The sequence below is a fragment of the Aquarana catesbeiana genome, unplaced genomic scaffold (genome assembly GCF_042186555.1).
Source record: "Aquarana catesbeiana isolate 2022-GZ unplaced genomic scaffold, ASM4218655v1 unanchor233, whole genome shotgun sequence".
In the NCBI taxonomy this organism is placed as follows: Eukaryota; Metazoa; Chordata; class Amphibia; order Anura; family Ranidae; genus Aquarana; species Aquarana catesbeiana.
Genome location: NW_027362661.1, coordinates 186,763 through 201,881, shown reverse-complemented (window position 1 = coordinate 201,881; position 15,119 = coordinate 186,763). Strand labels below are relative to the sequence as shown.

The following is a 15,119-nucleotide window of genomic DNA, read 5'->3' as shown; positions in this document are numbered from 1 at the left end:
TACATATAGTGCCAGAGGAGTGTGAAGCCCAGCTACATATAGTGGGAGAGGAATGTGAAGTCCAGCTACATAGAGTGGGAAGCCCAACTACATATAGTGGGAGAGGAGTGAAAAGCCCAGCTACATATAGTGGGAAGCCCAGCTACATATAGTGCCAGAGGAGTGTGAAGCCCAGCTACATATAGGGGGAGGGGAGTGGGAAGAGCAGCTACATATAGTGGGAGAGGAGTGGGAAGCCCAGCTACATATAGGGGGAGGGGAGTGGGAAGAGCAGCTACATATAGTGGGAGAGGAGTGGGAAGCCCAGCTACATATAGTGGGAGAGGAGTGGGAAGCCCAGCTACATATAGTGCCAGAGGAGTGTGAAGCCCAGCTACATATAGTGGGAGAGGAGTGGGAAGACCAGCTACATATAGTGGGAGAGGAGTGTGAAGCCCAGCTACATATAGTGGGAAATGTGTGGGAAGACTAAAGAACAATTATGAGGTGAGCAGCCTGGGAAACTGGTGGTGGAGAGCACTCATCCTTGCACTGTGTGGTGAATTGATTTATGGCAGGATCTTCTCCAATCAAATATTATTCACATTAACTTTTGTTATAAGATTTTTCACATTTAATTGATTGGATTATTATTATTGTACTTGTACACTTTTAATAGTGTAATATTTAATTTGTATTTATATTGTAGAGAATTTATGTAAGGATCCACCCAGGGAGACCGAAATGTTGCCAACATCCCAATTCAAGGAACCATAGAGGAGAGGTACCCCCAATATATACAGGGGACTTTTAAAGGGGTTGTAAACCCTCATGTCTTATCACCTTAAAGCACACTGACCAGCCCCCCCCCCATTTTACTCACCTGAACCCGTTCCTTCCCACAGCAGAAACACGCTCCACTTCTCTGCCCGTTGTCTCGGCTCTTGATTGGATAGATTGATAGCAGCGCAGCCATAGGCTCCTGCTTCTGTCAATCAAATCCAATGACGGGTGCCGGGTTCCGGCATTCTGTGTCTATAAACACAAAAGCTGGACTCGGGAGCATGCCTGCATGGGGACCCCCAAGGAGAGCACTTCTCCTAGGTGGTTTCCCGATGCGGGGAGCAGCTGATAGTGCTGCCGGGGGACCCCAGAAGAGGTGGATTGGTGCCACTCTGTGCAAAACTAACTGCACAGTGGAGGTAAGTATGACATGTTTGTTATTAAAAAACAAACAAACGAGGGTTTACAACCCCTTCAAGGCAACTGATAAACAATTAAATTAGAGTAGTATAAAAATGTTATTAGTAATGTTAAAAAGTCGGTGCATACATTACCATATAACAAAATAGATAAAAACAATAGCAGAATTGGATCATATAGAAACATTCTCCTGGTACTGTTACTACGCGTTTCAGCACCTGTAAAGAGTCCTTTCTTCCATGAGTTTTTTTGTAATATATAACACTCTAAAATGAAACATAACAGATTAATATCAAGATTCAAAGACAGAAGAATGAGAGCATCATTGGAAGTGAGTTTGAAAGAACAAACCATTCCAAGAGGGTCTGCGCTTTGACTGCCACCAAGTATAGAGCAGGAGATTCAGGAGTACTCTGATATCTCTGGGAAACCCTGATAGATGATGGACCTGGAGCACTCTTTATCTCTTTTAGATTGTTTTTGAACATCCAAGAGGTTTGAAGGATAAGGGAAATTTTCAATATGTAGCAAACCTTAGTGGTGCTACAGGTTTGGTTGGAAATGTTTCCATGTATCGCGGGAGATCAAGGAAAATCCCTGTGAAAGATTAAATAAACATCTAATTCTTCTGTCTGAATCTTGATTTTAATCTGTGTTATGTTTCATTTTAGAGTGTTATATATTACAAAAAAACTCCTTATGGAATTCCCCTGAAGAAAGGACTCTTTACAGGTCCTGAAATGCGTCGGACACAGTGCCAGGAGAATATTTCCATATGATCCAATTCTGCTATTGTTTTTATCTATTTTGTTATACTGTATGGTAATGTATGCACCACTTTTAACATTGCTAATAACATTTTCATACTACTATAATCTTATTGTTTATCAGTTGCCTTAAAAGTCCCCTGTGTATATTGGGGGGGGGGTACGTCTCCTCTATGGTATTTATATTGTACTTCACACAGTATTTTGTTCATGGATTATGCATGTTTTCAGTCATGTTATTAGATATTAAGTAGCGCAGCACTGTTTTTTGGCACATAGATTGATTTTAGGTGGAAGTGAAATCACTTAAAGTGACAGCGGCTACTTTAACAATTATTATATTCTCACAGTATATTGCACCGATTGATTTTTTTCAAAAATTTTAAAACTTTTTCTTTTGTAAATGTCAGCGCAGCTGCAGCACTTTCTGTGCATCACAGAGATGTCCCTTCACAGGCAGGATTAGGACCCCCAGGATTAGTACACAACCCCAGGATTAGGACCCCCCAGGATTAGTACACAACCCCAGGATTAGGACCAGCCCCCCAGGATTAGGACCCCCCAGGATTAGTACACCACTCCAGGATAAGGACCCCCCCAGACATGTTGTATAACCATATATTGGAAACAAATAATTGCATCACCACAGGGTGGCACTGTGGATACAAAAGTAATAAAAATGGGCCGTGTCCTATTGAAATGGAATACTATAATAATTTGGAGAAATTAGCACCGGACTTTATAGGCAGTGAGATACACGATTAAAATTCAAGCATCTTCATTATAAAAAAAATCCCCTATCCAGACCATTTGAGTGTTTGATGACACACCTCCGCTGTACCCTGGATACTCACCTATGTTCTTACTTCTTACCAAGTCTAATTCACCTTAAATAGGTATACTGTAAGCCAATATTTCTCAGCTTTTCCACCATAAAGTCTGTTTGCAATTTGCATTGAATGTGCCGCACTCAGCTACGGGCACTTTTCTATCCATGATGAAATCTATTACTTTGGGATCACTTATTTTTATTTTATTATTTTTTTGTTATTCTCTATGTTTGTCCTCATAGCCGTGATTTGCTCCTTCTGTGCTGGGGCGGTGGTTTTCCATTTCTCTGCATGCCGGGTGGTGGACAGCCAGCATGTTCTATCAGATTATGTCTATACCCTCATACTTACCATGTATTGCAAGACTTACTGTTTGCTTTCATTTATGAAAGGCTGCACTGATGGGTACTTATGGGTGGCACTGATAGACAGCACTGCTGGGCACTGATAGGCAGCACTGAAAGGTGGCACTGATAGACTGCACTGATAGGCATCACTGATGGCACTGGCAGGCATTTTTAATTGCCACTGATTGGCAGCTGCCTGGGCACTGATTGGCATATCCCTGGTGGTCTAGGGTGGCACACCTGGTGGTCCAGTGTGGTGGCCATCCCTGGCAGCATCCTGGTGGTCCTGGGCGTGTATCCGAGGGGGGGGGGCTGCGCTGATAAACAATCAGCGCAGACCCCCCTGTCAGGAGAGCAGCCAATCGGCTCTCCTCCATTCGTGTGTCAGACGCGAGTGAGGAAGAGCTGATCAACGGCTCTTCCTGTGATTGGACACGGCTGATCACGTGATAAAGAGCCTCTGTCAGAGGCTCTTTACCGAGATCGGTGTGTCAAACTGACACACCGCACCACGATCGCCGCAGTAGGTGCCCCCACGGGCGCGCAGCGGCTGTTATCCTGCTGGACATGATATGATGCCCAGTCAGTATAACTGAACCACCGCCCGGACGCCATTCTGCTATAGCCTGGGTGGGAAGTGGTTAACTAGTACAGCTGTTTGGAGGTACATAGTACACCCAGAGAGTGAAGGGTTAATCACAAGCTGATGAAGGCAGTAGCAGTGCTTGTTTTCTTCAGCCGGACTCCCAGCTGCACAGTAAGAGTGATCCAGGTGGCTGTATAGCTGCCTCATCCCATTCACACTGCAGGCAGCCCGGTCCCCCCACCATGACCCCCCACCCAGTGAGGTTCCTGGGCTCTCCCATTTGTCCTGGTAACCCTAGACCAGGCCCAGCAGCTTCAGGAGGCCAATTGGGAGGGGACTGGTGACCACCCATCCCCCGATCTCCTCTTCACTGAATGAAGCTGGCAGTTCTCAGCTCTGAGTGTTTCCCGTTTCTGAGCCGTCATTCCCCGGATGACACCGCCAAGGAAGCATCTAACCAAGCGCCATCTGTGCATTGGAGGGTAGAGGAGACATTGGAATTCTAATACACCCCCCATGTCTCATAAAGAGGACCTGTCACATGCCCAATGATATCACATGGGGTTTGTTAACTCCTTATGATAACAATACAAGTAAATAACGAAAAATAAATAAACAAAAGTTAAAAAAATTAAAATAAATAAAAATGATAACATTTATAATAAAAAATGAAAAGTAACCCCCATTGCCCCGCACATACCTGCAAACGCACCCATACTGTGTATATGTGTATGTAAAGCGTGATTGCACCACACATGTGAGGGATCACCATGAATGTCAGAGTGAGATGAATAATTCTACCACCAGAGATCACACTTATCTCTAAACTGATGAGCAGGAAAGCGCCTCCTATGGGGATTTTTAGGTACTGTAGTATTTTCCCCATGTCACCGGCACACACAATTTTATTACTTGACATGTTTGACATATTTATTCATCACAACCTCATCTTTTATATTTTACCTTAAAATTGGGTATAATGTGTGTGTTCCCACCCATGAAAGTGGGGGGCATATAGTTCCGATAAGTGGTGCCCAGAGGGGGGAGGGGTGACACGAGAACTAAGTGGTGTATATATAAGGGAGTAGAGCGATTTCTTCTTCACACTTATTAATGGACTTTGTTTGAGGAATGTTTGGAATGTGATGTTTGCACATCTTTTCACTTTTTTTCCTGTTTGTATATTTTCATCATGGCACCAATGTGAATGGAGAGGTGTTGTTGTGGTTATTACACTCATTTTTCCACTATTTTATGTATATCAAAGTATTGTAGAAAAGATCACACCATAGAAAATTGGGGAAAGTAGAAAATAAACCCGAATATGAAGGTGTGTACGAGGAACACCTTAACAATTACCACCATTGTATTCTCCATGACCTCTGCTTTCAGAAAATATATGTTTGGGGGTTTTATCTAATCTTCAGGCCCAAAATCTGCATTTTACCATGTGTGCAAAAATAATGTAAAACCAGCTCTGGCAGTGAAAGGGTTAATGTGAGCTAGATGGGATCACTCTGCTGTGGTCACACTCTAAACATTAGAGCTCCCCCTAGCTGCAGCCTGGTAATAACATTGCTAGGAGGTCTATTCATTTATCTGCTACATACTTCCCATCTTTATATAAACATCTCCTGACATTTAGGGGTCTAGTCATAAATAATTTACATAGCAATCTGCCCGGTGACAATGCATGTACATTCCTTCTGTGCGAAAGGGGGGATTGAAGGAATTAAGCGATCTGCTGAGTTGGTTGAACGTTTTCCATCAAACAAAAATAAAAACGTTACATATGTTCATTAGATGGTGATAACTTCTATGATACTTAGCACCATCTAATGGCCAAATTCAAATTTTCAGGTTTAAATCAATGGTTGGTTTAATATTGTTGCTTTGATTATCTTATATCCTTCAGTGTGTACTGTACTCACCAGTCACCAGTGTATGAGGATGATATCAGTTATCCGTATGAAGACATGTCTGATGAAGGAAACTAAGGAGTCTAATTCTAGAAAATTCATGGTACAAATGTGACAATCATTCATCCAGCCATTACAAATTCTGGCCATAATGTAGCAAAGTGATTTCCTATGATGATGAGCTCCATCTAGTGACCATAATGGGGTATTTTCCCTGACATACCTCCATTAGTAAAAATAGCACAATACCGCATTATGACCACTAGATGGAGCCAAGGAAATCAGTGTATGAAATAAAATACATCCAATATTCATCACAGCTGGGCGAATGCCGGTCACATTTGTTCAAATTTTTTTTTTTTGTATTTAAAAAGAGGAAGATTTGGCTACTATTAATGTACCACATCCAATATATATATAATTTAAAGAAGAACCTTGTATTTTGGACTTTGGTATGAAACAGGTTAAACATAAAAATTACATAAAATATAAATCTTTCTTACAGATATTAAAATGATGTGCTAAAACCACATGGGAACAAATCCATCAAACATTAGGCCATATATATTCATAATGACTCATTTAGCTTTGTTGAATTGTCCAAGAGGTTGACCGTTTCACATCAATAAGCTTCTTCAGGACCTTTTATGCCTTGGCAGCAAAGAAAATCAGCCTAACTAAAAAAACATACAGAATATAAATCCATAGTAATAATTTTATAACATTGTAAATTATCATCTGTGCCAGTTACACAAAGCTTGGTGGACATAGAAAGGAGACGGTGATAAATGGCGATGTCAAAGTAGCTTGCACAGTCAGCTTGTCATGAGTTATAAAGATTAGCGGGTTAATAGACGTGCATGAAAAAAAGATCAAAAAACTCATTTTTTTTTTTTACTTGTACAAAATTAAAGTTACACCCAAGCACATAAAACCACCCCCCAAAAAATGTTGATGCCCCCCACCCCCATATATACACACTTACAAACATAAATTTACACATTGGTGCGCCAATGCCTGAAAATGTTGATTGTGATACACATGTTACATATTGCTGCGCACACCAAAATGACAGCAATCATTCTATCACCAGACCTCCTCCATAACACTAAACTGATGACCTATAGGGGGCTTTTAAACGGTCGCCTATAGAAAAAAATAAGGTACTGAAGTTTGTCACCAATGCTTTCCAGGCTCCTAAAAAAATAGTAAATTAACATTTTTTTACCTGCATAAAATATGCATTTATTATTTTTTATAAAAGGTGAACATTTCTTTTAACTGAGCGGACACTGGAACGTGATTTGTCTGCTCAGCATGCGCTTGTACAGAGCACCCAAGTTATAAAAGCCCCGACATTCCTAAAAGCACCTCAGATTTATATACAGTTTTAGTTAAAATTATTTTTATTTAATCAGAACAAGGAGATTGTCATAAGGGACAAGTAGATTGTCATGGATTGTAAGCTCTAATGAGCAGGGCCCTCTGATTCCTCCTGTATAGAATTGTATTGTAACTGTACTGTCTGTTGTAAAGTAGTGTGCAAATGGTTGGCACTATATAAATCCTGTATAATAATAATAATAATAATAATAATAATAAGGGACAAGTAGATTGTCATAATAGACAAGGAGATTGGGACCCCGATTTAAGTTTTTTTTTCAAAATGCCCACACCCCCTGGAACTGTTTCTTACACGATGAAAATCAGCCATGGAGTATATCTGAGGCGTATATCAGGGTGTGCTTCTTCCCCACATGAGAGCTGTGATGTCCAGCAATATTCATATAGAAGACATTTCCCACATTTAATACACCTCGAGGGTTGTGTGGGGTCCCTGATGTACAGGAAGACAGGACTTCAGTGAGGCACAATTCCCTCACTCAGGACAGGAATAGGGCTTCTCCCTCGTGTGAGATCTCTGATGTTTGGAAAGAGTGGACTTCTGTGAAAAACATTTCCTGCACTCAGGACAGGAATACGGCTTCTCCCCTGTGTGAGATCTTTGATGTGTGTAAAGATTGGACTTCTTTGAAAAACATTTTCCACACTCAGGACAGGAATACGGCTTCTCCCCCGTGTGAGATCTCTGATGTGTGGAAAGACTGGACTTCACTGAAAAACATTTTCCACACTCAGGACAAGAATACGGCTTTTCTCCTGTGTGAGATCTCTGATGTTTGTAAAGATAGGACTTGTGTGAAAAACATTTCCCACACTCAGGACAGGAATACGGATTCTGCCCCGTGTGGGATCTCTGATGTATGTAAAGATTGGATATCTGTGAAAAATATTTCCCACACTCAGGACAGAAATTAGGATTCTGCCCCGTGTGAGATCTCTGATGTGTGTAAAGACCAGACTTCTGTGAAAAACATTTCCCACACTCAGGACAGGAATATGGTTTCTCTCCTGTGTGAGATCTCTGATGTGTATAAAGACTGGACTTCTGGGAAAAACATTTCCCACACTCAGGACAGGAATATGGCTTCTCTCCTGTGTGAGATCTCTGATGTGTATAAAGACTGGACTTTTGTGAAAAACATTTCCCACAATCAGGACAGCAATACGGCTTCTGCCCCGTGTGAGATCTCTGATGTGTGTAAAGACTGGATATCTGTGAAAAACATTTCCCGCACTCAGAACAGGAAAGTGGCTTTTCCCCCGTGTGAGATCTGTGATGTGTGTCAAGATGGGACTTCACTGAAAAACATTTCCCGCACTCAGGACAGGAATATGGCTTCAGTCCCGTGTGAGATCTCTGATGTGTGAAAAGACTGGACTTCTGTGAAAAACATTTCCCGCACTCAGGACAAGAATACGGCTTCTCACCTGTGTGAGATCTTTTATGCCTATTAAGACTGGATTTAAATTGGAAACACTTCCCACACTCAGTACAGGAAAACCTCTTATCTGTTGGAAGGACGGCACCGTCCCTCACAGTCTGAGGTTCCACAGGATAAGAGGAATACGATGGTCCATCTACACTGTGTGGTGCCGGATGGACATTTGGGGTAGTCGGGTTTTCTCCTGGACTATACTGTGTGATGTCCTCACCTTCTACTTTACAGTCTGGAGACAAAGTGAGACAATCCTCTGAGGTTTTCCTCTTTTCTCGTCCATCTATTAAAATAGGATTAAAAAGATTATTACTAGACATGAGCAGATTGGTTCCCCTAAACCAGGACTCCGCCCACATTGGGCAGCTTTGTCTTTGAGGATCTTACAATTCCATCCTCCAGGTAACTAGTAAATGGGTCCTCTGATCTCCTATCAGTTAATTTCTTTAATCATGGACCTTAGTCAGAAAGTGAGGAAACAACAAGAACTGTCTTTTATAGGAGTGACAGTAATGAGGGAATTATAGGATGAGTGTCCCCACCCCCTCTTTCACTCATTGCCATCTTCCCAACACAAGAAGTCCTGCACTTCCTTATTTAGTCCATGATTTAGTCATGAATAACAGCGGGGCTGAGCCCCACCAGAGGTCAGAGAGTGAGGATGGGGGGAGAACAACCAAGATGAAGAGTGGACTAATCCTGAAGACCACCATCATTGGGTTATTGACTCCTCCCTCATTTTCACTTTCTGTTTAAGGTTCCATAGTTTGAGAATGTTATCACATTATTATCCACATGTAAATGTCTGTGCTCCAATCAAATCATCAGATATAAAATGTCCAGCTTGTAGAAAATGGGTGTAACAAAAAAGAATACATTTTATGTTTTTATATAGAAGTGTGTAGAGGGGAGAGAGCAGAAGTCAGGACTATGTAATGTACAACATATTGTACAAGATACAACAGATAGGACTATATAGTATCAGAATGATGAAATGTACAACATAGAGTATATAGTGCAGGGGTCAGGAGTATGTAATGTACAATATAAATTATACAGTGTAAGGGTCAGGACTCATAATATTGGTATTCAGTAATCACTGGAAGCTTAAAGATTTACTTGAGACAAGTTGCAGAGGTCCCACACCGCTGCCTCCCATCTCCTGAGACTGCACTCAGTGACTTGGGTCTGAGACTATACAGACATATCCCTCCACCCGACACAGCCAGCAGACAACAGAGCAAGTAACTCTGGCAGAATTGCTCTATTAGAGATCATGCTAGACCTGGGTATGAGGCAGAAGACCCAAAGCACATACCCAAGGTGCCTAGGTAGAGCAACATCTATGGTGAAAATAAACATTTTGCTGCCAGCTGAACCCCAGACTCTCAATAAATCCAGTCTAAATACATAAATTGTGTCTACAGCACAAAGAAGGAAGATTATCACCCAGTCCCCGCCCTACTCTGGACCAATCAGTGAGCAGTATGGGTGGAGGAATGTATTTAGTGTTAATGACCCACCTGTGCTGATCTCTGTAGGAGTGTCCTCCTCTATAAATGTCCCCGTTAATCCATCCTCCTGCTGATCATCCCTCACATACCTCTCTTCTTTCATTTCAAATTCTATATCGACTGGATCTCCACTCTAAATCAAGAAAATTTAAGTGAATATCATCCGTAAACTATAAGATTTATTATTGTGACATCACATAAAAAAATTAACACATCATCTCTACAAGTCAATGTTCTAGTTACTCCATCCTACCAACCTTGTAACAGGGAGGGATGGTGTGATCTTCCTGTGTGGAATCCCGGGAATAGAGAGGATGGGGACATCTCTCTGGGGGGTTTCTGTAGCTGGATGACTCCACCATGGTGTCTTGGTACAGATTGTTGTGTTCTTTTAGAAACTCTGACTCCTCCATCACCCCATCCTCATCATCCTCCTCTTTTATCTCTTCTTTAACTTCAATTTTAGAATCTCTCAGGTTTCCACTCTGAATATATAATAAAAATGACATCAATTGTAGCAATGCAGATAATGTACAGATCCTAATGATACTATCAGTGATTGTTCCTCATCTACCTGATGATGGTGAGGGATGGTGTGATCTTCCTGTGTGGAATCCCGGGAATACAGAGGACGGGGACATCTCTCTGGTGGGTTCCTGGTATTGATTGGCTCCATCATATCCTTGTGTCCATTTGAAAACAACTCCATCACTCCATACTCCTCATCCTCCTCTTTATACTCTTCTTTAACATCAATATTATCACCCCCAAGGTTTCCACTCTGAATATATAATAAAACATTAATTGTAACAAACATGCTGTGTATAAATCATAACTACCAATAATTGTCAATCATCTACCTGATGATGGTGAGGGATGGTGTGATCTTCCTGTGTGGAATCCCGGGAATACAGAGGACGGGGACATCTCTCTGGTGGGTTTCTGTAGCTGGATGACTCCACCATGGTGTCCTGGTACAGATCTTTGTGTTCTTTTAGAGACTCTGACTCCTTCATCGCCCCATCCTCATCATCCTCCTCTTTTATCTCTTCTTTAACTTCAATTTTCGAATCTCTCAGGTTTCCACTCTGAATATATAATAAAAATGACATCAATGGTAACAATGCAGATAATGTACAGATCCTAATGATACTATCAGTGATTGTTCCTCATCTACCTGATGATGGTGAGGGATGGTGTGACCTTCCTGTGTGGAATCCCGGGAATACAGAGGATGAGGACATCTCTCTGGTGGGTTCCCATTACTGGATCCATCTGTAGGAAACACACACACTGACTGAATACATTGTTTCTATGTGTTTATCAGATGATGGGGGATCTAGGTGGACCCTCCGTACTGCTCTCTCCTTTACAATAAAGTGTCCTCTTACCCGGTGATGTGAGGGGCGGCTGATTGTCCATCATGACGTCCTTGTAGAGATCCTTGTGTCCTTCTAAATACTCCCACTCCTCCATGGAGAAATAGACAGTGACATCCTGACACCTTATAGGAACCTGACACACACAATGATACAGTCACCATCCAGACACATCCCTTGTCTGTTACTGGATAATGTCCCAGAATTCCCAGCACCGCTCACCTCTCCTCCATGATCTCTCTGGTGACTTCTAGAATCTTCTTTTTATGACTCTATTCAATCAGGGTGGAAGGTGGAGGCACTGAGAGCGGAGAAGCGCCCCCCCATTGTCAGAATACAATAGTGCAGCGGGGAGGATTCCCCCATCCCCCTCCAATGTGTGGATGGGGGAATCACTTCAGTTTTTTCCTCTCATCCCGCTGGCTGAACGATAAAACTGAACCATGTATGGCCAGCTTTGGAAGGAAGATATATTAATCATCAACTGATCCCCCTGAAGGGGTTATTCTACATATTACCTCCTCTGCCGCCAGATCCTGCAGTGTCTTCTCTCTATGTCCTTTCAAATGGAATGACCTGTCTATCTGACATCACTTCCTGTCCGTATTCCATAGAGACTTCCTGTCTGGGTAGAGGTGAGATCACCATCTTGTGGAGCTCAGAGGAACTGCAGCTCAAGAAATGTCTCATAGTGTGAACACGGCTGTTTCAGGTATGGAAATTAAGACACTGCAAGCTGTTTGAGAAGTCATGTTGAATTGTATAAGAGGAACAGGAAACAGGAAGTACAAGCAATGCAATATTACCATAGAGTCCCTGTATTTGTATAATAACTCCATAACAAGGGCCTTGTGCTGTGTGTGTATGTACTGTATATCCTTCCCCTTCCTCTCCTTCCTGAGTGTGTATGAAGAGGCGGAGCTCTGAGTGTGTATGAAGAGGAGGAGCTCTGAGTGTGTATGAAGAGGCGGAGCTCTGAGTGTGTATGAAGAGGCGGAGCCCTGAGTGTGTATGAAGAGGAGGAGCTCTGAGTGTGTATGAAGAGGAGGAGCTCTGAGTGTGTATGAAGAGGAGGAGCTCTGAGTGTGTATGAAGAGGCGGAGCTCTGAGTGTGTATGAAGAGGCGGAGCTCTGAGTGTGTATGAAGAGGCGGAGCTCTGAGTGTGTATGAAGAGGCGGAGCTCTGAGTGTGTATGAAGAAGCGGAGCTCTGAGTGTGTATGAAGAGGCGGAGCTCTGAGTGTGTATGAAGAGGCGGAGCTCTGAGTGTGTATGAAGAGGCGGAGCTCTGAGTGTGTATGAAGAGGCGGAGCTCTGAGTGTGTATGAAGAGGCGGAGCTTTGAGTGTGTATGAAGAGGCGGAGCTCTGAGTGTGTATGAAGAGGCGGAGCCCTGAGTGTGTATGAAGAGGCAGAGCTTTGAGTGTGTATGAAGAGGCGGAGCTCTAAATGTGTATGAAGAGGCGGAGCTCTGAGTGTTTATGAAGAGGCGGAGCTCTGAGTGTGTATGAAGAGGCGGAGCTTTGAGTGTGTATGAAGAGGCGGAGCCCTGAGTATGTATGAAGAGGCGGAGCTCTGAGTGTGTATGAAGAGGCGGAGCTCTGAGTGTGTATGAAGAGGCGGAGCTCTGAGTGTGTATGAAGAGGCGGAGCTCTGAGTGTGTATGAAGAGGCGGAGCTCTGAGTATGTATGAAGAGGCGGAGCTCTGAGTGTGTATGAAGAGGCTGAGCTCTAAATGTGTATGAAGAGGCGGAGCTCTGAGTGTTTATGAAGAGGCGGAGCTCTGAGTGTGTATGAAGAGGCGGAGCTCTGAGTGTGTATGAAGAGGCGGAGCTCTGAGTGTGTATGAAGAGGCGGAGCTCTGAGTGTGTATGAAGAGGAGGAGCTCTGAGTGTGTATGAAGAGGCGGAGCTCTGAGTGTGTATGAAGAGGCGGAGCTCTGAGTGTGTATGAAGAGGCGGAGCTCTGAGTGTGTATGAAGAGGCGGAGCTCTGAGTGTGTATGAAGAGGCTGAGCTCTAAATGTGTATGAAGAGGCGGAGCTCTGAGTGTTTATGAAGAGGCGGAGCTCTGAGTGTGTATGAAGAGGCGGAGCTCTGAGTGTGTATGAAGAGGCGGAGCTCTGAGTGTGTATGAAGAGGCGGAGCTCTGAGTGTGTATGAAGAGGAGGAGCTCTGAGTGTATATGAAGAGGCGGAGCTCTGAGTGTGTATGAAGAGGCGGAGCTCTGAGTGTGTATGAAGAGGCGGAGCTCTGAGTGTGTATGAAGAGGAGGAGCTCTGAGTGTATATGAAGAGGCGGAGCTCTGAGTGTGTATGAAGAGGCGGAGCTCCTGCTGGAACAGCGGTCGGAGGAGGAGTCTAGGAGGGAGATGACAGAAAGCTCAGCAGACTCTCAGGAGTGAGCGAGGAGGATCCAGTTCCTTTGCCATCGGAGGTGAGGAGAGTGTGAAGGATGTTGGTGACTCTGGTAGATGAAAAGCTGGGAGTCATATTGCTCTGGTGAGTGGGGAAGCACTACTAAGGGGGCGCCCTCACCATCACGTGTGTAAGAGGTGGAAGAAGGCGTGGCTACACTACAGCTGGCACAGTTTGGAGCACCGAGAACTTTACACCTTATCAACTTTTCATTGATTGGTGGATTTTTTTTGGGGGCAAAATATGAAGTAGATTATTATTATTATTAATAAGAATTATTGAAGTAGATGCAAAGTGGAAGCAGTGGACTTGCAGAGAACACTATTTTGAGCAAAAAATATTGTATGATTACATGAATTTGCACAGATTTTTACTTTATTTAATATAGCAACAAATAATATAAGATTAAAGAAGTAGATGCAAAGTGGAAGCAGTGGATCTGCAGGGAACAGCATCTTGAGCACAAAGCACTTTATGTTGTATATGAATTTGCACATGGATCAGATTACTTAATTTATTATTAGACACCATAAGATCAATGAAGTAGGTATAAATAGGAAGTAGTAAATCTGCAGAGAATATTATTTTGAGCACCTCACAGTTTATATATAAATGTATCCACATATTTTTATTTATTTTTTTAAATGTTATTTATTAAAGGTTTTGTGATTTTACATACACAAGCAAAACAAGCAAAAACATGAAATATTTATGTCGCAACAGGGCAACTATTCTAAAAGTGCAATTTTTTTTCCTCATACAGTATCAAAAAGAGCAGCTCAGTAATAAATACCGTAAAGTCTGTATTCGGAACAAGAATATTGCTACAGATCTTGAAAAGATCAAATAGACATAAGTACATAAATACTTTCTTATCACTAGCAGTCAGTTATATAATAAGGTATAACCAATAGATGCACAAAGAGCCGGCAAACAACACTAAACATTTGGAGGTTTAATACCAACCTCCTGTAAATAGCAGATTATGAGCATATTAAATTACATTATGAGAGGTCCATATGTGTCCACACATTATTGTTCTAAAGGTAACCCATTATAGAGCATCCCCAACCAAATATTTAATACTGTAGGAGTTGTAAAGAAACGAGGACCAATGGAGCCAAGCCAGGTACCTGTAACCACGGGTTCCATCATCTATTGAACTTGAGTGGAGTACCATGGTGTTTCATGATATATCTCTCCTTAAGCAATGTGGAGTTATCTTGGGTACTCCAGTCCTCAGACGTTGGTGGTAGAGTCGCTATCCACTTTAATAGAATACATTTACCTGCCAAAAACAAGAAGCGAGATATAGTGGTCCGGACATGGGGTGTAAGTAGCT

General features: G+C 42.6%; 3 protein-coding genes across 3 annotated transcripts in view; 2 read left to right on the top strand and 1 right to left on the bottom strand.

The window, feature by feature from the left end:
- LOC141121825 (uncharacterized) overlaps positions 1-15,119 on the top strand; it is a 197,010-nt gene that overhangs the window by 111,390 nt on the left and 70,501 nt on the right. The window lies entirely within an intron of this gene.
- Positions 5,953-11,945, bottom strand: LOC141121848 (uncharacterized). Its single transcript, XM_073611588.1, has 8 exons — positions 11,883-11,945; positions 11,377-11,500; positions 11,163-11,260; positions 10,846-11,073; positions 10,560-10,766; positions 10,243-10,470; positions 9,995-10,118; positions 5,953-8,754 (listed from the first exon to the last, which is right to left on the bottom strand). Exons 2-8 carry the CDS (start codon positions 11,459-11,461, stop codon positions 7,511-7,513), a joined length of 2,214 nt encoding a protein of 737 aa, XP_073467689.1. The 5' UTR covers positions 11,462-11,500; positions 11,883-11,945; the 3' UTR covers positions 5,953-7,510.
- LOC141121853 (uncharacterized) overlaps positions 11,987-15,119 on the top strand; it is a 51,782-nt gene continuing 48,649 nt past the window's right edge. The window contains exon 1 of the mRNA XM_073611601.1: positions 11,987-12,076. The gene's annotated coding sequence lies outside the window, so the exon portion shown is untranslated. The remainder of the gene's footprint in view (positions 12,077-15,119) is intronic.